The 13,777-nt window shown below is 45.0% G+C and overlaps 1 protein-coding gene across 4 annotated transcripts in view; it reads left to right on the forward strand.

The window, feature by feature from the left end:
• Nucleotides 1–13,777, forward strand: part of LOC140486039 (uncharacterized) — a 115,281-nt gene that overhangs the window by 69,598 nt on the left and 31,906 nt on the right. For all 4 annotated transcript variants that reach the window (XM_072584621.1, XM_072584620.1, XM_072584619.1 and 1 more), the window contains exons 5-9: nt 1,402–1,493; nt 3,240–3,299; nt 6,164–6,277; nt 7,143–7,294; nt 12,354–12,418. In XM_072584621.1, the coding sequence (XP_072440722.1) occupies nt 1,402–1,493; nt 3,240–3,299; nt 6,164–6,277; nt 7,143–7,294; nt 12,354–12,418 (483 nt within the window). The remainder of the gene's footprint in view (nt 1–1,401; nt 1,494–3,239; nt 3,300–6,163; nt 6,278–7,142; nt 7,295–12,353; nt 12,419–13,777) is intronic.

A 13,777-nucleotide genomic window follows, 5' to 3' on the forward strand; every position in this document is an offset into this window, starting at 1 on the left:
CACAAATTTCCTCCAGTTAAGTATTGGGAAGACCTTTATCTTCAGTCCCCGGTCCAAACTCTGTTCACTCACTATCAAATCCTCTCTAGCACCACTCTGAGATAGTCTGTTTTCAAGGTTTGAGTCATGTTTAACCCTAAGATGAGCTTCTGATGTGGTACATGGGCCAGCACTAAGTCTGCCTGTTGACTCCTTCATCCAAACTTGCTACTGTCTCAGTTCATCTGTTGCGGAAATTCTCATTTGTGCCTCTAGATCTGAGTTTCCCAATGCACTCCTGGCTGGTCTCCCCCGCTCCCCCCTTCATAGATTTCAAGTCATTGGAAACTGCCCTGCCTATGGTTTAATTCACAGCAAGTCCCATTCTGCAATCGCTCCTGTGCTGATTGTTCCATGTTCCCGTTCCTGTGCTATGAATTTGAATCACTCATCCTTGTTTGCAAATCTCTCCATATCTTAACCCTCCACCCCCTACCTCAGTCATCATCTCCATTCTCGCAAAGCTCGCACTCTCGCTGTAATTCTGGCCCCTTTTGCTTGTCCACTTTTATTTGCTATGCCATTGAGGGCTGTGCCTTTAGGCTGCCAGCTCTGGGTATCAACTCTGCAACTCTCCACCTCACTTCCTTCCCTTCAGACAAGAAATCCTCCCTCCATGACCAAGCTTTGGCTTACTTGACCTTGTATCTCCCCTCTGCATCATGCTTTATAATGCTCCTGTGGTTCGTCTTGGAATGTTGAAGGTGCTACCTAAATATAACTTGTTGTTGTAAAATTGGATAGCAAGGACAAGAGAATAACAAGTGATAATCCATGTGAGGTTTCTGTCCCTCCCCAGCCTTCTTCATTTAATCCCATCGTCATCTCCTTCTAGGCCTTCCAGCCACCGTGACTCTTGTGACCACTCAGCACAGTGCTCAGTGGTTAGCACTGCTGCCTCACAGCACCAAGGTCCTAGGTTCGATTCCAGCCTCGGGCCACTGTCTGTATGGAGTTTGCGCATTCTCCCTGTGACTGCATGGGTTTCCTCTGGGTGCTCTGGTTTCTCCCCACAATCCAAAGATGTGCAGGTCAGGTGAATTGGCCATGCTAAATTACCCCACAGTGTTCAGGGATGTGTAGGTTATGTGGATTAGTCAGGGGTAAATGTCAGGGAATGGGTCTAGGTGGGTTACTCTTTGGAGGGTCAGTGAGGACTTGTTGGGCTAAATGGCCTGTTTCCACACTATAGGAGTTCTATGAATCTATGATACTCATCTCGACTTCTCCATGTTGGAGTGGATTGAAAGGTCCTGACCTGAACCGCTGACTCTGTTGTCTCCGTGGAAACGCAATGGGCCTTGACTTCATGTTTCCGACAGCCACGGGGCATCCACTAACACTCCGTTTTTCCTCTTGTAGAACTTGTGAAGCAAAGTCCTGAAAAAGTGCAGGTGGAGGAGGAGTCACCAGAGATTCTTAGCGAGCCTGAGGCCGTAGATGTTACCGCTGAGGTACAGAGGCAAGCCAAGATACTTACACATCAATAACCCCAATGCTTCTGCCGGGTTAGATTGAGGATCGGTGTCTGGAATCGTGGGTACTTATTTGATATTTGCCGAAACAACAGGAAATACACTTTTATGATTGCTTTCCTGTCAGGCAATGTGACAACTCTCCCTCTCCCTTTAGTTGTTAGGTTTCTGAGTTTATTGATTAGGGATTAATTGGGATTGACTTTCCTTTTCCATTTGAGTTTAGATCAGACGAAATGCAGTTCTCCTCAAAGGGACCAGAACCTGGTTGTTTACGTCACCTTGAATTTGGGTTACAGTCATATCTCCAGCATTTCCCAGGGTGGTACTGTCCCATTGGAAAGGCATGTTCCTGTAGTCTCCAAGTGCTGGCACCAGTGCCAATGGCCACAGGCATCAGACCTTATCATTGGAATGCCTGCAGGGCCGAGAGTTCTCCTCCCAGCCTTGCTGAAAAGTCCAGTCTGATGTGAGGTGTGAGGCGATCACTAACAGACCATACTAACATAAGAACTAGGAGCAGGAGTAGGCCATTCAATAAGATCATGGCTGATCTGCTTGTGGTCTCTGCTCCACTTGCCCACCCCGTCACCATCGCTGTTAATTGCTTTACTGTCCAAAAATTTATCTTTCTTTGCCTTAAAAACATGCAATGAGGTAGCCTCAACCACCTCACTGAGTGGGGAATTCTATAGATTCACAACCCTTTGGGTGAACAAGTTCCTCCTCAACCCAGTCCTAAATCTGCTCCCCCTTATTTTGCTTCCCCCCCTTTCCCCTCCTCCCAGCTACCTACCGGCTTCATTCCTCCCATTGACCAACTAGGTCATACTCTCTGCCTATCCCCACTTCACCAACCTGCCCCCGCCACCCCCTTACCTGCAGCTCCCCCCTACACCCACCCCCCCAGTCCTGAAGAAGGGTTATACCCAAAACATTGACTTCTCCACCTCCTGGTGCTGCCTGGCTTGGTGTTGTTCTTCCAACCTCGTCCCTGTCTACCTTATTTTGAGGCGATGCTCCCTCGTTCAAATTCCACCCACCAGTGGAAACAACCTCCTTGCTTCTATCTTATCTATTCCCTTAATAATTTTATATGTTTCTACAATATTCCCCTTCATGTTTCCTAAATTCCAGTGAGTGTAGGCCCAGTCTACTCAATATCTCCTCAAAAGCCAACCCCGTCAACTTCAGAATCAACATAGTGGTTCTGGGGTCCTTCTCAGATCTAGTTTTCTGAAGGAGCTGAAGGGTCACAGTCAAATGAGGAAACCCCAAGTGGGTGAAGTGGGTGGTGTTTGGCATCACAACCTCGTTATCAGCAGGCCCAGTTCCAGAGAGAAGGCCCCTAAGCCCTCATAGATACTCTCACAAGTGGACATGCAGAACATCTCTCATGGCCATTCCTCCAAGCTGGGGAGTTTACAATGTAAAAAAATGGTTTCCTTTGCAAAGCGTTCAAAACCGCGGGCAAATTTCTGATTGCTTTGGATTGAGAGTGTCGATGGCAGAGAGTAGAGGTCCTGGTTATTGAGTGTCTGACCCTTGAGGCGAGTGCTCTCCGTTTCTGGTGAACAAAGAAATGGAAAAGATAAACAACTTGCGAGCAGGGATTTTAAACGAAACATGAAGAGATGATACGAATGATGTAAACGTATGTAAGTAATACACTTGGTTCTCACTTTCTGTGTCCCTTTGTTGAATGGTACAATCTCGGAAACACAGACACCAAGTGAGGAGCCTGAGACAGAAGATCACACGACTGAAGCCTTGGAATCTGAAGATGTAAGCAGATTTTATTATTGATTTATAGTTGACGTCTCTTTTATGTTCACTGGCGTTTTCATTCCTACTGATCTGTTTTAACTTTGTTCTCTCTGGACTCCTGTCTTATTTTTCTGACTGGGTTCCAGGTGGTTTAATTTCTTTTTTGAGACTGCACAACAATACAGACACTGCCTCCTCCTCAGTGTCCAGTTCTGGTTGTGAGTTATTGGAAGAATACTATCAAGCTGGAGAGAGTTCAGCAGAGACTTTTACTGGGATGGTGTCGGATATGGAAAGTTTGAGTTATAAGGAGAGGCTGGGACATGTTTTACTGGAGCATAGATGGTTGAGGGGGTGACCTTATAGGGGTTCATATAATAATGAGGGGTATAGAAAAAGTGAATGGCAGGTGTCTTTTCCTTAGGGTGGGGGATTCAAGACTAGGGGACATATTTTTAGGGGACATATTTCCTGAAGAAGGGCTCATGCCCGAAACGTCGATTCTCCTGCTCCTTGGATGCTGCCAGACCTGCTGTGCTTTTCCAGCAACACATTTTCAGCTCTGATCTCCAGCATCTGCAGTCCTCACTTTCTCCTCGACATATTTTTAAAGGTGAGAGGAGAAAGGTTAAAAAAAAAGTCACAAGGGCCTTTGTTTTACATAGACAGTGGTTCGTGTGGGGAATGAACCTCCAGACGAAGTGGTGAATGTGGGTACAATATAACGTTTAAGAGACGTTTTGATAAGTTCATGCATTGGAAAGGTTTGGAGGGAGGTTTGGCTTAGCGCAGGCAGGTGGGACTAATTTAGTTTGGGAACATGGTCAGAATGGACTGAAGGGATGGTTTCCATGCTGTATGACTTTATGATTCTTTCCCCTCCACCCTTAAAAAAAGCACACTTGGAATAACAAAAAAGACTGGAAAATTGGGAGAGAAAACTGGAAAATTTCTCTTAACCCTCCCAGGCCAAGCTATCAGTCCACTCTGGCCTTGACTAATGCTTCACAGCATCTACAACTTATATGAGGTGATGTTAAAATGACCCAGAATGAGAAATTCTCAAGGCGATCTGCTGGTGCTACCATACTCTGGTAACTTGCTTTGAGTTTGAACGTTTGCCCACTGGCTGAATTGCAAAAAGACAGCTGGATTTGAATTTGACAAGAGTTCAGAATATTATTTTCAATGTCTCTTCCCCTCTCCCCTCCGCCGAGCCCTGGGTTTCTCCCACCATCCACTTCGAAAGTGATGCTTTCTGGTTCATCTGTTAAGAAATGAAGGTGTGTTGGACACCTCACTGAAATGAATGGTGACATTTTACCTCCACAGTACCAACATCACCCCAGGGGCAGGGCGATTTGAGAGACAATGTTGTGCCTATCATACCTGTGTTTCTGGGATCTTCAGACCAACACTGGGGATGCGCTCCGCGAATCCGTCCATTTTGAATTCATGTCATAGCTCTGTGTTTACTGAACGCATTGAGTTTCAGTTTTATTACCTTGATTTTGTGTCTCTAATTTCAGACTCGTGTTGCATAAATTCCACTGATTCTTTTTCCCTGACAGTCTTTCACATGAGTACCTCTGAATAATTAGAATAAACTTTGTCATTATCCCTGAAGGGTTTTTTTTTATTCATTAATGGGATATCAGTGTCGCTGGCTAGGCCAACATTTATTGCCTGTCCCTAATTGCCCAGAGGGCAGTTGTAAGTCAACCATATTGTTGTGGGTCTGGAGTCATGTGTAGGCCAGATCAGGTACGGATGGCAGTTTCCTTCCCTAATGGACATTAATGAACCAGATGGGATTTTCCTGACAATCGACAATGGATTCATGGTCATCATTAGACTTTTCATTCCAGATTTTTATTAAATTCAAATTCCACTATCTGCCATGGGAGGATTTGAACCCTGTGTCTCAGAGCACCACCTGGGTCTCTGAATCGTAGAATCCCTACAGTGTGGAAGCAGGCCATTTAGCCCCTCGAGTCCATACCAACCCTCCGAAGAGCATCCCACCCAGACCCCCCCTGTAACCCTGCATTTTCCATGGCTAATCAACTAACCTGCACATCCCTGGATGCTATGGGCAATTTAGTATGGCCAATCCATCTAACCTCACAAGGTTGGACTGTGGGAGGAAACTGGAGCACTCCCGCGCAGACGTGGGGAGTATGTGCAAATTCCACAGTGACTGTCACCAGAGGCTGGAATCGAACCCAGGTCTCTGATGCTGTGAGGCAGCAGTGCTAACCACTGAGCGATCATGCTGCCTCTGGATTAATAGTTCAGTGATAGTGCCACTAGCCATCATTATAAATTGAAAAGTTTCATTGAAATGCCTGATGTTTAAAGGTGGATATTAAAGAGATTAGCTTGTTTGTATCTATGCATGCTTACCTTCATTAACATCTGATTGTCAAACCAGTATAAATTCCTTATTCAAGTCTACCAGTCCATGTGTGTCCCTTGTAACTTCTACCTGTCTCAGCTCCATGTCCCTATAAATCCTTTGTACTGGATCCATTCTGGCCCCCAGCTTCTCAACTCCCAGCCAATACCCCCAATTCCACCTTCAAAATCACAGTTTTCAGTGTTCACAACCCTACACACACTTCAGAACCATCTTCCCTCTCACCGATTGCTTTAGGTTTGCTTTGGGACCTGCAGCCAAACTCTTCTTGCTCTGAAGAAGGGCCGCTGGACCCCAAAAACCTTAACTCTGCTTTCTCTCCGCAGATGCTGCCAGGTCAGCTGAGTTTCTCCAGCGATTTCCATTTTCACTCGAGAATCCAACTCTTTGCATCCCCTTACGACGTAACTTGGAATCTTCCCTTCTGTTTAAAGGCACTCTGTCTTTTGTTGTCTTTCCTCAGGAACCTAAACAGCTTACGATGAACATCTCAGATCTCAAATTTTGTGAATTTTGCAATCAGATCAGTCTTCCGTATCCTTCCCAAAACATTTTGGACTCCAAACTTCCAGAGGAGGTAAATGTTAGATTTAGGTTTCGATTTTATTGTCATGTGTACAGGAATATGGGAGTACTGCGAAAAGTGTGCAAAGTTGCTATTCTCCAGCACAGTCTTAGTACATAAAAGACAGGATTCAAAACAGACGTTTTATAGGAGTTAAGAAGTCATGTTGAGGTTGTACAGAATGTTGGAGAGGCCTCTTCTGTGTCCACTTCTCATCACCCCGTTATAGGAAGGAGCTGGAGAGGGTTCAGAAGAGATTTACCAGGATGTTGCTGAGTCTTGGAGGGTTTGACGTATAAGGAGAGGCTGACACTTTTTTCACTGGAGTGTTGGAGGTTGAGGTTTATAAAATCAGGAGGGGCATAGAGAAGGTGAATAGCAAGGGTGTTTTCCCTAGGGTTTCAAGAGTTGAGGGGGGGTATATTTTTAAGATGAGAGGGGTAAGGTTTAAAAAAGACATGGGGAGGCAACTTTTTTACACAGAGGCGGTTTGTGTGTGGAATGAACTTCCAGAGGAAGCGGTGGATGCGGGTACAGTGACAATATTGAAAAGACATTTGGATAAGTTGATGAATAGAAAAGTTTGGGAGGGATATGGGCCAAATGCAGCAGGTGGGATTAGTTTAGTTGGGATTATGGTTGGCATGGATTGGTAGGTCTGACAGGTCTCTTTCCGTGTTGTGTGACGCTGTGACTCCAGAAGCAAAAATAAAAGAAACAGCCAAATGATTTTTTAAAATAAAAAACATGAAAACGTAACAACTGAGGGGATTTTGCTTCCTGTTTCATTCTTTACTTTCTCTGAGGTTTGTATTCTTCCGGCATGGCAGTGCTCCGAGATTAAAACAAAAATTTCCTCATAATTTTGTGCTCGCAGCTTTTTTGTTGCAACATTTCCTGGATGCTGTATCAGCAGATTCTGAAAGAGAGGGCAGAAAATGCAAATTACGTTGATGTCGATTCAGGGAAGACTAAGTTTCTCGTTACGGAAGAGGAGCTCAGCAAAGCCCGAGAAAAGCTATCACAGAGGTGAGGAAGCAGTGAACATGTCCTAGTTGCTAACTGTTACTGGGAGGGAAATCAGGAATACCTGAGGGGGTGAGTGTGCGGAGGGAGAGAATGCCTGTTGCTCCTTTTCTGCCCCTAATTATCCAACTCCAAAGAACACCCCATTTTCCAATTCTCAAGAAATGGTCCACACACAAAAAAAAAACATTGTTCATAAATTTTGGAAGTTTGAGCAGTTTTCTCTTCTGTTAAAAAGAACTGTTGTCTAGTCCCCTCATAAATAGGTTAGACAACTCCAATCAGGATGTTATGCATGAATTTGTCCACAATACCGAAGTGGTCAGATCACTACAATCACCCAAACAGAAGTTGCTGGAAAAGCTCAGCAGGTCTGGCAGCACCTGTGCAGAGAAATCAGAGTTAATGTTTTGGGTCCGGTGACCTTTCCTCAGAATCAAAACATCACCGGACCCAAAACGTTAATTCTGATTTCCCTGCACAGATGTTCCAGGACCTGCTGAGCTTTTCCAGCAACTTCTGTTTTTGTTTCTGATTTACAGCATCGTTTGCAGTTCTTTTGGTTTTTTACATTACAAACACAAACCGGTACCAATGTAAACTTTATCAGGAAACAAGTCACAATAACCTTTAGAACTAAACAATGCTATCTCTCGTTCTAAGCCGGCCCTTAATCTTACAATACTTTATGGGTTCTCTTGTAGATTTACGCAGTTGCATTCTCTCTCTTTCTCTCGCTCTCTTTCTGTGGGACTGCAAAGCTGCTTTCTCGCTCTATCTCTCTTCTCCTTACATTCAGCAGGTATGTGCATTTTGCGATGCTGGTCTCCTTGGAAGGTCTTCTCCTGATCTAAAGCTAATCCCTACTTTTATATCTTTCCCCCACTTTCTGGATTTTTCCATAGCTTTAGCCAATCAAGAGATCCCTTGATTGCCTCTGACCATTTGGGTGGCTTTTTAATCACTAAACATCCTGTTAATATATGGTCCATTGTTTTAGGCTTGAGTGTCCGGTCCTTTGGTTGGTATAAGCATCCCTTCTCTGTTTAGTTGATGAGACATGTCCATCCAGGATGACTGTTGACAGGATGTGTCCTTTATACTATGCTAATGTATTTAGCACCTATTTGCTGTTTGTGTCTGATGTCTGGGTTTTATGACTTCAGAGTTTTACTTGGCTAATATACCCAGCATCCTTTGCTGTTTGGCCAAGTTGGCAATCCATCTGTCTTTAAGCAGCCAGGAGGGCCAGCATCATTATTTAACAACGAAAGAAAGAACTTGCATTTATTTGGCGTCTTGCGTGCAAAACGCACCTCATAGCCAATGGACTGCTTGTGAAGTGACTTCAGTGATGCAGTGTTAAGGAGATATGAAAGCTGATTTACCCAGAGTAAGAGCTGTAAAAGGAATGATCTGTTTCAGTTTTAAAACGTTTGTCGAAAGGACAAAGAGAGATTTTCAGTGCTGTCTCTCAAGTGATGCTCTGGGATTTTGTACACCCTGCTGAAGAGAGCAGAAAGGGCTTTGGCCTAAATGTCGCAAATGTTTCAAAAATTTCACCTCCATCAGCCTGACATAAGTACCACCCCATACCATGTGCTCAAGTCCCTGCTTCTTAATTAGTCAACCTAAGTGACTCATAGACAAGAGGCAAGACTGACTGTTCCCCTCACTGTTCTTGGGAAGGCATAGAGTCATACAGCATGAAAACAGTCCAACCAACCCAGGCCGTCCATGCTCCCAAACTGTACATATCCTCCCTGCTTGTGCTTGCCCCATATCCCATCAAACATTTCTAATTCACGTACTTATCCAAACATCTTTTGAACATTGTAACTGTACCACCACTTCCTCTGGAAGTTCATTCCACACACAAACCACTCTCTGTGTCAAAATAAATTGCCCACCTGTGTCTTTTTTTTAAAACTTTCTCCTCCCACCTTAAAAATGTGCCCAGTGGTCTTGAAATCCCCCACCAACCGTCAAGAGCTTGGCAACACTTTGCATGTAACACGTGATAAAACACTGTATTTTTATATACGTGTGACAATAAATCTAAATCTAAACAATAGCCATCCCTGTGCGTCTTCAGTAAATTAATGAAACAGCTGTTAAGAAGGATAAAGGCTTTGGTATGTGACTGAATGGCCGTCTGGGAGCCAAACAGAATCAGGCAGTGATTGTTGTTACAAAATGTCACCACAGTTTTGCCAGCCAGGGCTGCTATCCCATTAGAGAGATGGACAACTAGTGGTGACTTAATCTGAGGCACGGGGAAGAGGTTGAGATGGAGAGTCCTTCTCAGTAACCTCAGCTGGTGCAGACATTGAACCTACGCTGATTGGTATCTGAGTTAAACAGTCCTGATTGTTACTCTGTGGTTACAGTGAATGTGGCAGGTCAGGGTTGGGTAAGTAGATTTTAGATTTTAGATTACCTACAGTGTGGAAACAGGCCCTTCGGCCCAACAAGTCCACACTGACTCGCCGAAGCGCAACCCACCCATACCCCTACATTTATCCCTAGAGAGGGAGGGATGTTGTTGTAGAGGTTAGGCCCCGGGAGACTTACTTAGTAGCGAGGAGAAGACCAGAGTGAGAGGGCGTTGAGCTGGATTGAGTGACTAATGATGTGAATGCTGCAATGTGCCCTTTTGAGAATGATGAAGGAAATATAGCCAGTAACCATGGGATTTACCCTGGGTTGGTGCAGGAGTGGGGGAAGGTGTCAGATCTGGGACAATGGCAGAGGAGTCAGTGTTGGAAGGTCAGTCTCAAAAGGTGGCATTACTCTCTGATGGGGAGGGTGTGGGTGTCAAGGCAGAACGGGCAAAAGGTGTGAAATGAGAGGAAGTTGTAAATAATGGGCCCAAGTGTCATCCAAACTGTGAGAACAGACCCAGAGGGGTTCAATACATGGATTGTACAATGAGGTAGAGAAGTGGAGGGGAAAACCCCAGGAATCCATTTAGTAACAGTGCAATGTTGCAACAGGAAAATCGTTATGTTATCCTTGAGGAATGGAATCATAGAAGATCATAGAATCCCTACAGTGTAGAAACAGGCCCTTCAGCCCAACAAGTCCACACTGACCCTCTGAAGTGTAACCTACCCAGACCCATTATTCTGCATTTAACCATAACTAATGCATCTAACTTACACATCCCTGAACACTATTGGGCAATTTAGCGTGGCCAATTCACCTAACCCGCACATTTTTGGACTGTGGGAAGAAACTGGAGCACCCGGAGGAAACCCCTGCAGACACAGGAAGGATGTGCAAACTCCACACCAATAGTCACCCCCAGACTGGAATCAAACCTGGGTCCCTGGAGCTGTGAAGCAGCAGTGCTAACCACTGAGCCACCATGACTGAATAGAATATTCCTCGTCTTTATTATCGTGTGCAGAATTGTTCAAACAGAGCCACAAAGTGCCTTAACCTCTGTTGGCACCATTGTATCGTGTCGTAAATATTAAGAATGCAAGATATAGGCCATTCTGCCCCTCCAATTAATTCTACCATTGGATTAGATTGTGTTTAACATCAGATTTTGGATTAGTGGTGCTGGAAGAGCACAGCAGTTCAGGCAGCATCCAAGGAGCAGCAAAATCGACGTTTCGGGCAAAAGCCCTTCAATCTATTAATCTCGATTTTGAAATATTCAACTGACCTCTGGCGTTGATAGCTTTCTGGGGAGGAGATTTTGTGTTTCCTGATATCACTCCCTCAATGTCCTCTCCCTAATTATACCACTACTTCCCCTCTTCCACTAGAGGAATGTTTCTGCCTGCCTACCTTATTAACACCTGGAATGCCCTAATCAGTTGACAGTGCTGATCTTCTATATTCAGGACAGTACATGTCTCGTTTACGCAACCTTTTTCGGATTTGAGCCTTTTCAGCAGTATCTATGCAACATCCTCTCCAAGGTCAGTGTACTCTTCCCAAGGTCTTCCTGACCTTTGGAGGCACAATGCAGATTCTATACAAATCTTTCTCTGAATTTTCACCACTGAGCTCATGTTCACTGACTGATGCAGATCTGTGCAAAAAGCAACCCTTTGCACTGGAGTTGGAACATGTTGCAGCTGTACCGAACATTGGTTAGGCCACTTTTGGAATACTGCGTTCAGTTCTAGTCTCCCTGTCATAGGAAAAGTGTCGTGCAACCTGAAAGGGTTCAGAAAGGATTGACAAAGGTATGGTTGGGGTTGGAGGGTTTGAGCTTTCAGGAGATGCAGAATGGGCTGGAGGATCGGGGCTGAGGGGGGAACCTTATGGAGGTTTATAAAATCATGAGGGGCACGGATAGGGTAAATAGACAAGGTCTTTTCCCTGGAGTGGGGCAGTCCAAACTAGACAGTGTAGGTTTAGGATAAGAGGGGAAAGATTTAAAAGGGACCTAGGGGGCAACTTTTTCACGCAGAGGGTGGTAAGTGTAAGGAATGTGTTGCCAGAGGAAGAGGTGGAGGTTGGTACAATTACAAGATTTAAAAGGCATCTGGATGGGTATATTAATAGGAAGGGTTTAGAGGGGTATGTGCCAACTGCTGACAAGTGGGACTACAGAGGAACCTCGATTATCCGGCATTCTATCATCCGAATATCGGATTATCCGGCAAGATCGCAAGGTCCCGATGCTTGGCTAAACTATGTTACCCAGCATTCGATTATCCGGAATTCGATTAACCGAACAAAATACTCCCTGCCCATGTCCTTCAGATAACCGAGGTTCCTCCGTAGATTAGTTTAGGGTGTCTGAGCAGCATGGACAGGTTGGGCCGAAGGGTCTGACTCCATGCTGTACATCTCTATGACTGAACTTCCTCTGGATCCATGAGGGCTTTTCTTTGGAGAATGGTCAGTACCTCATTGCAATAAAAGCGAAATACTGCAGATGCTGGAAATCTGAAATTAAAAACAGAGAATGTAGGGGAAACTCAGCAGGTCTTGTCAGCATCCTTAGGGAGGGAAACAGAGTTGGTGTTTCGAATCTAATATGACTCCACTTCAGAAGACAGTATAATGTCTTGTGTCTTCTGTCAAATCTTTGCAGGATGAAGAATACAGAAGTGGTGATGTACATGAGCTCTGTGATACATGGAGAAAAAATCATCTTCTGTAGGTAACATTTAATACATTTATTGAAGGGACATGTAGCTGGAATAGATGACTGGTGGCTATTTTGTGGGTGTGTGGGATTGTGGGGGTCAGGGACACTTACAGGGTTGACAGGAAAAGTGTCTGTTTGAGACTGTGACAGGTAAAATCTACTTATTTTAAATTCGCTTATGGGACATAGGCACCCTTACTGAGCCAGCATTTATTGCTGTCCCTAGTGCTGCGGAAGAAGGCGGAAGTGAGCTGCCCCCCATTAGGGAGGATTTCCAGGATTTTGACCCCGCGACAGTGAAGGAATGGAGATATATTTCCAAGTCAGGATGCTGGGTGGCTTGGAAGGAACTTGCAGGGAGTGATGATTCTGTGTATCTGCTGCCCTTACCCTTCTAGATGGACGTGGTTGTGGGTTTGGAAGCTGCTGTCTGAGGATCCTTGGTGAATCTCTGCTGTGCATCTTGTAGATAGTACACACTGCTGCTATTGAGTGTTGGTGGTGGAGGGAGTGGATGCTTGTGGATGTGGTGCCAATCAAGTGGGTGCTCCTTAGTCCTGGATGGTGTCAAGCTTCTTGAGGATTGTTGGGTCTGCACCCATCCAGATAAGTGGGGAGCATTCCATCACACTCCTGACTTGTGCCTTGCAGATGGTGGACAGGCTTTGAGGAGTCAGGAGATATGTTACTCACTGCAGTATTCCTAGCCTCTGACCTGCTCTTGTAACCACTGTGTTTATGTTGAGAGCACAGTTGAGTTTCTGATAAATGGTGACCCCTAGGATTTTAGTAGTGAAGCATTCAGAGATAGTAACACCATTGAATGCCAAGGGGCTGTGGTTAGATTGTTTCTTATTAGTGATGGTCACAGCCTGGCATTTGTGTGGCACGTATCTTACTTACCACTTGTCAGCCCAAGCCTGGATGTTGTCCAGATCTTGTTGCATTTGAACATGGATTGTTTCAGTATGTGAGGAGCTGCGAACGGTTCTGAACACTGTGCAATCTTCAGCGAACATCCCATTTCTGACCTTATGATGAAGGTCGGGTCATTGCTGAAGTTATCTGGGCCTTGGACACTGCCCTGTGGAACTCATATTGGGTTGTTCACTGCCTCTTCAAACAAAGTGAGGTGTCGCCCCACTCTGGCAAACTGCTTAGCTCCAGTAGCACCCACTCAGAGAACAGTTTTCACAGTTTCATAGTAATAGAAGCAGGTGTAGGCCATTTGGCCCATCGAGCCTGCTCTGTCATTCATTAAGATCGTGGCTGATCTATCCATCGTCTCTGCTCCTCCCGCTTATCCCCCTAACCCTTCATTCCCCTACCATGTAAAAACCCATCCATCTGTGTCCTGAATATGTTAA

Source organism: Chiloscyllium punctatum, chromosome 15 (assembly GCF_047496795.1).
Source record: "Chiloscyllium punctatum isolate Juve2018m chromosome 15, sChiPun1.3, whole genome shotgun sequence".
Classification (NCBI taxonomy): Eukaryota; Metazoa; Chordata; class Chondrichthyes; order Orectolobiformes; family Hemiscylliidae; genus Chiloscyllium; species Chiloscyllium punctatum.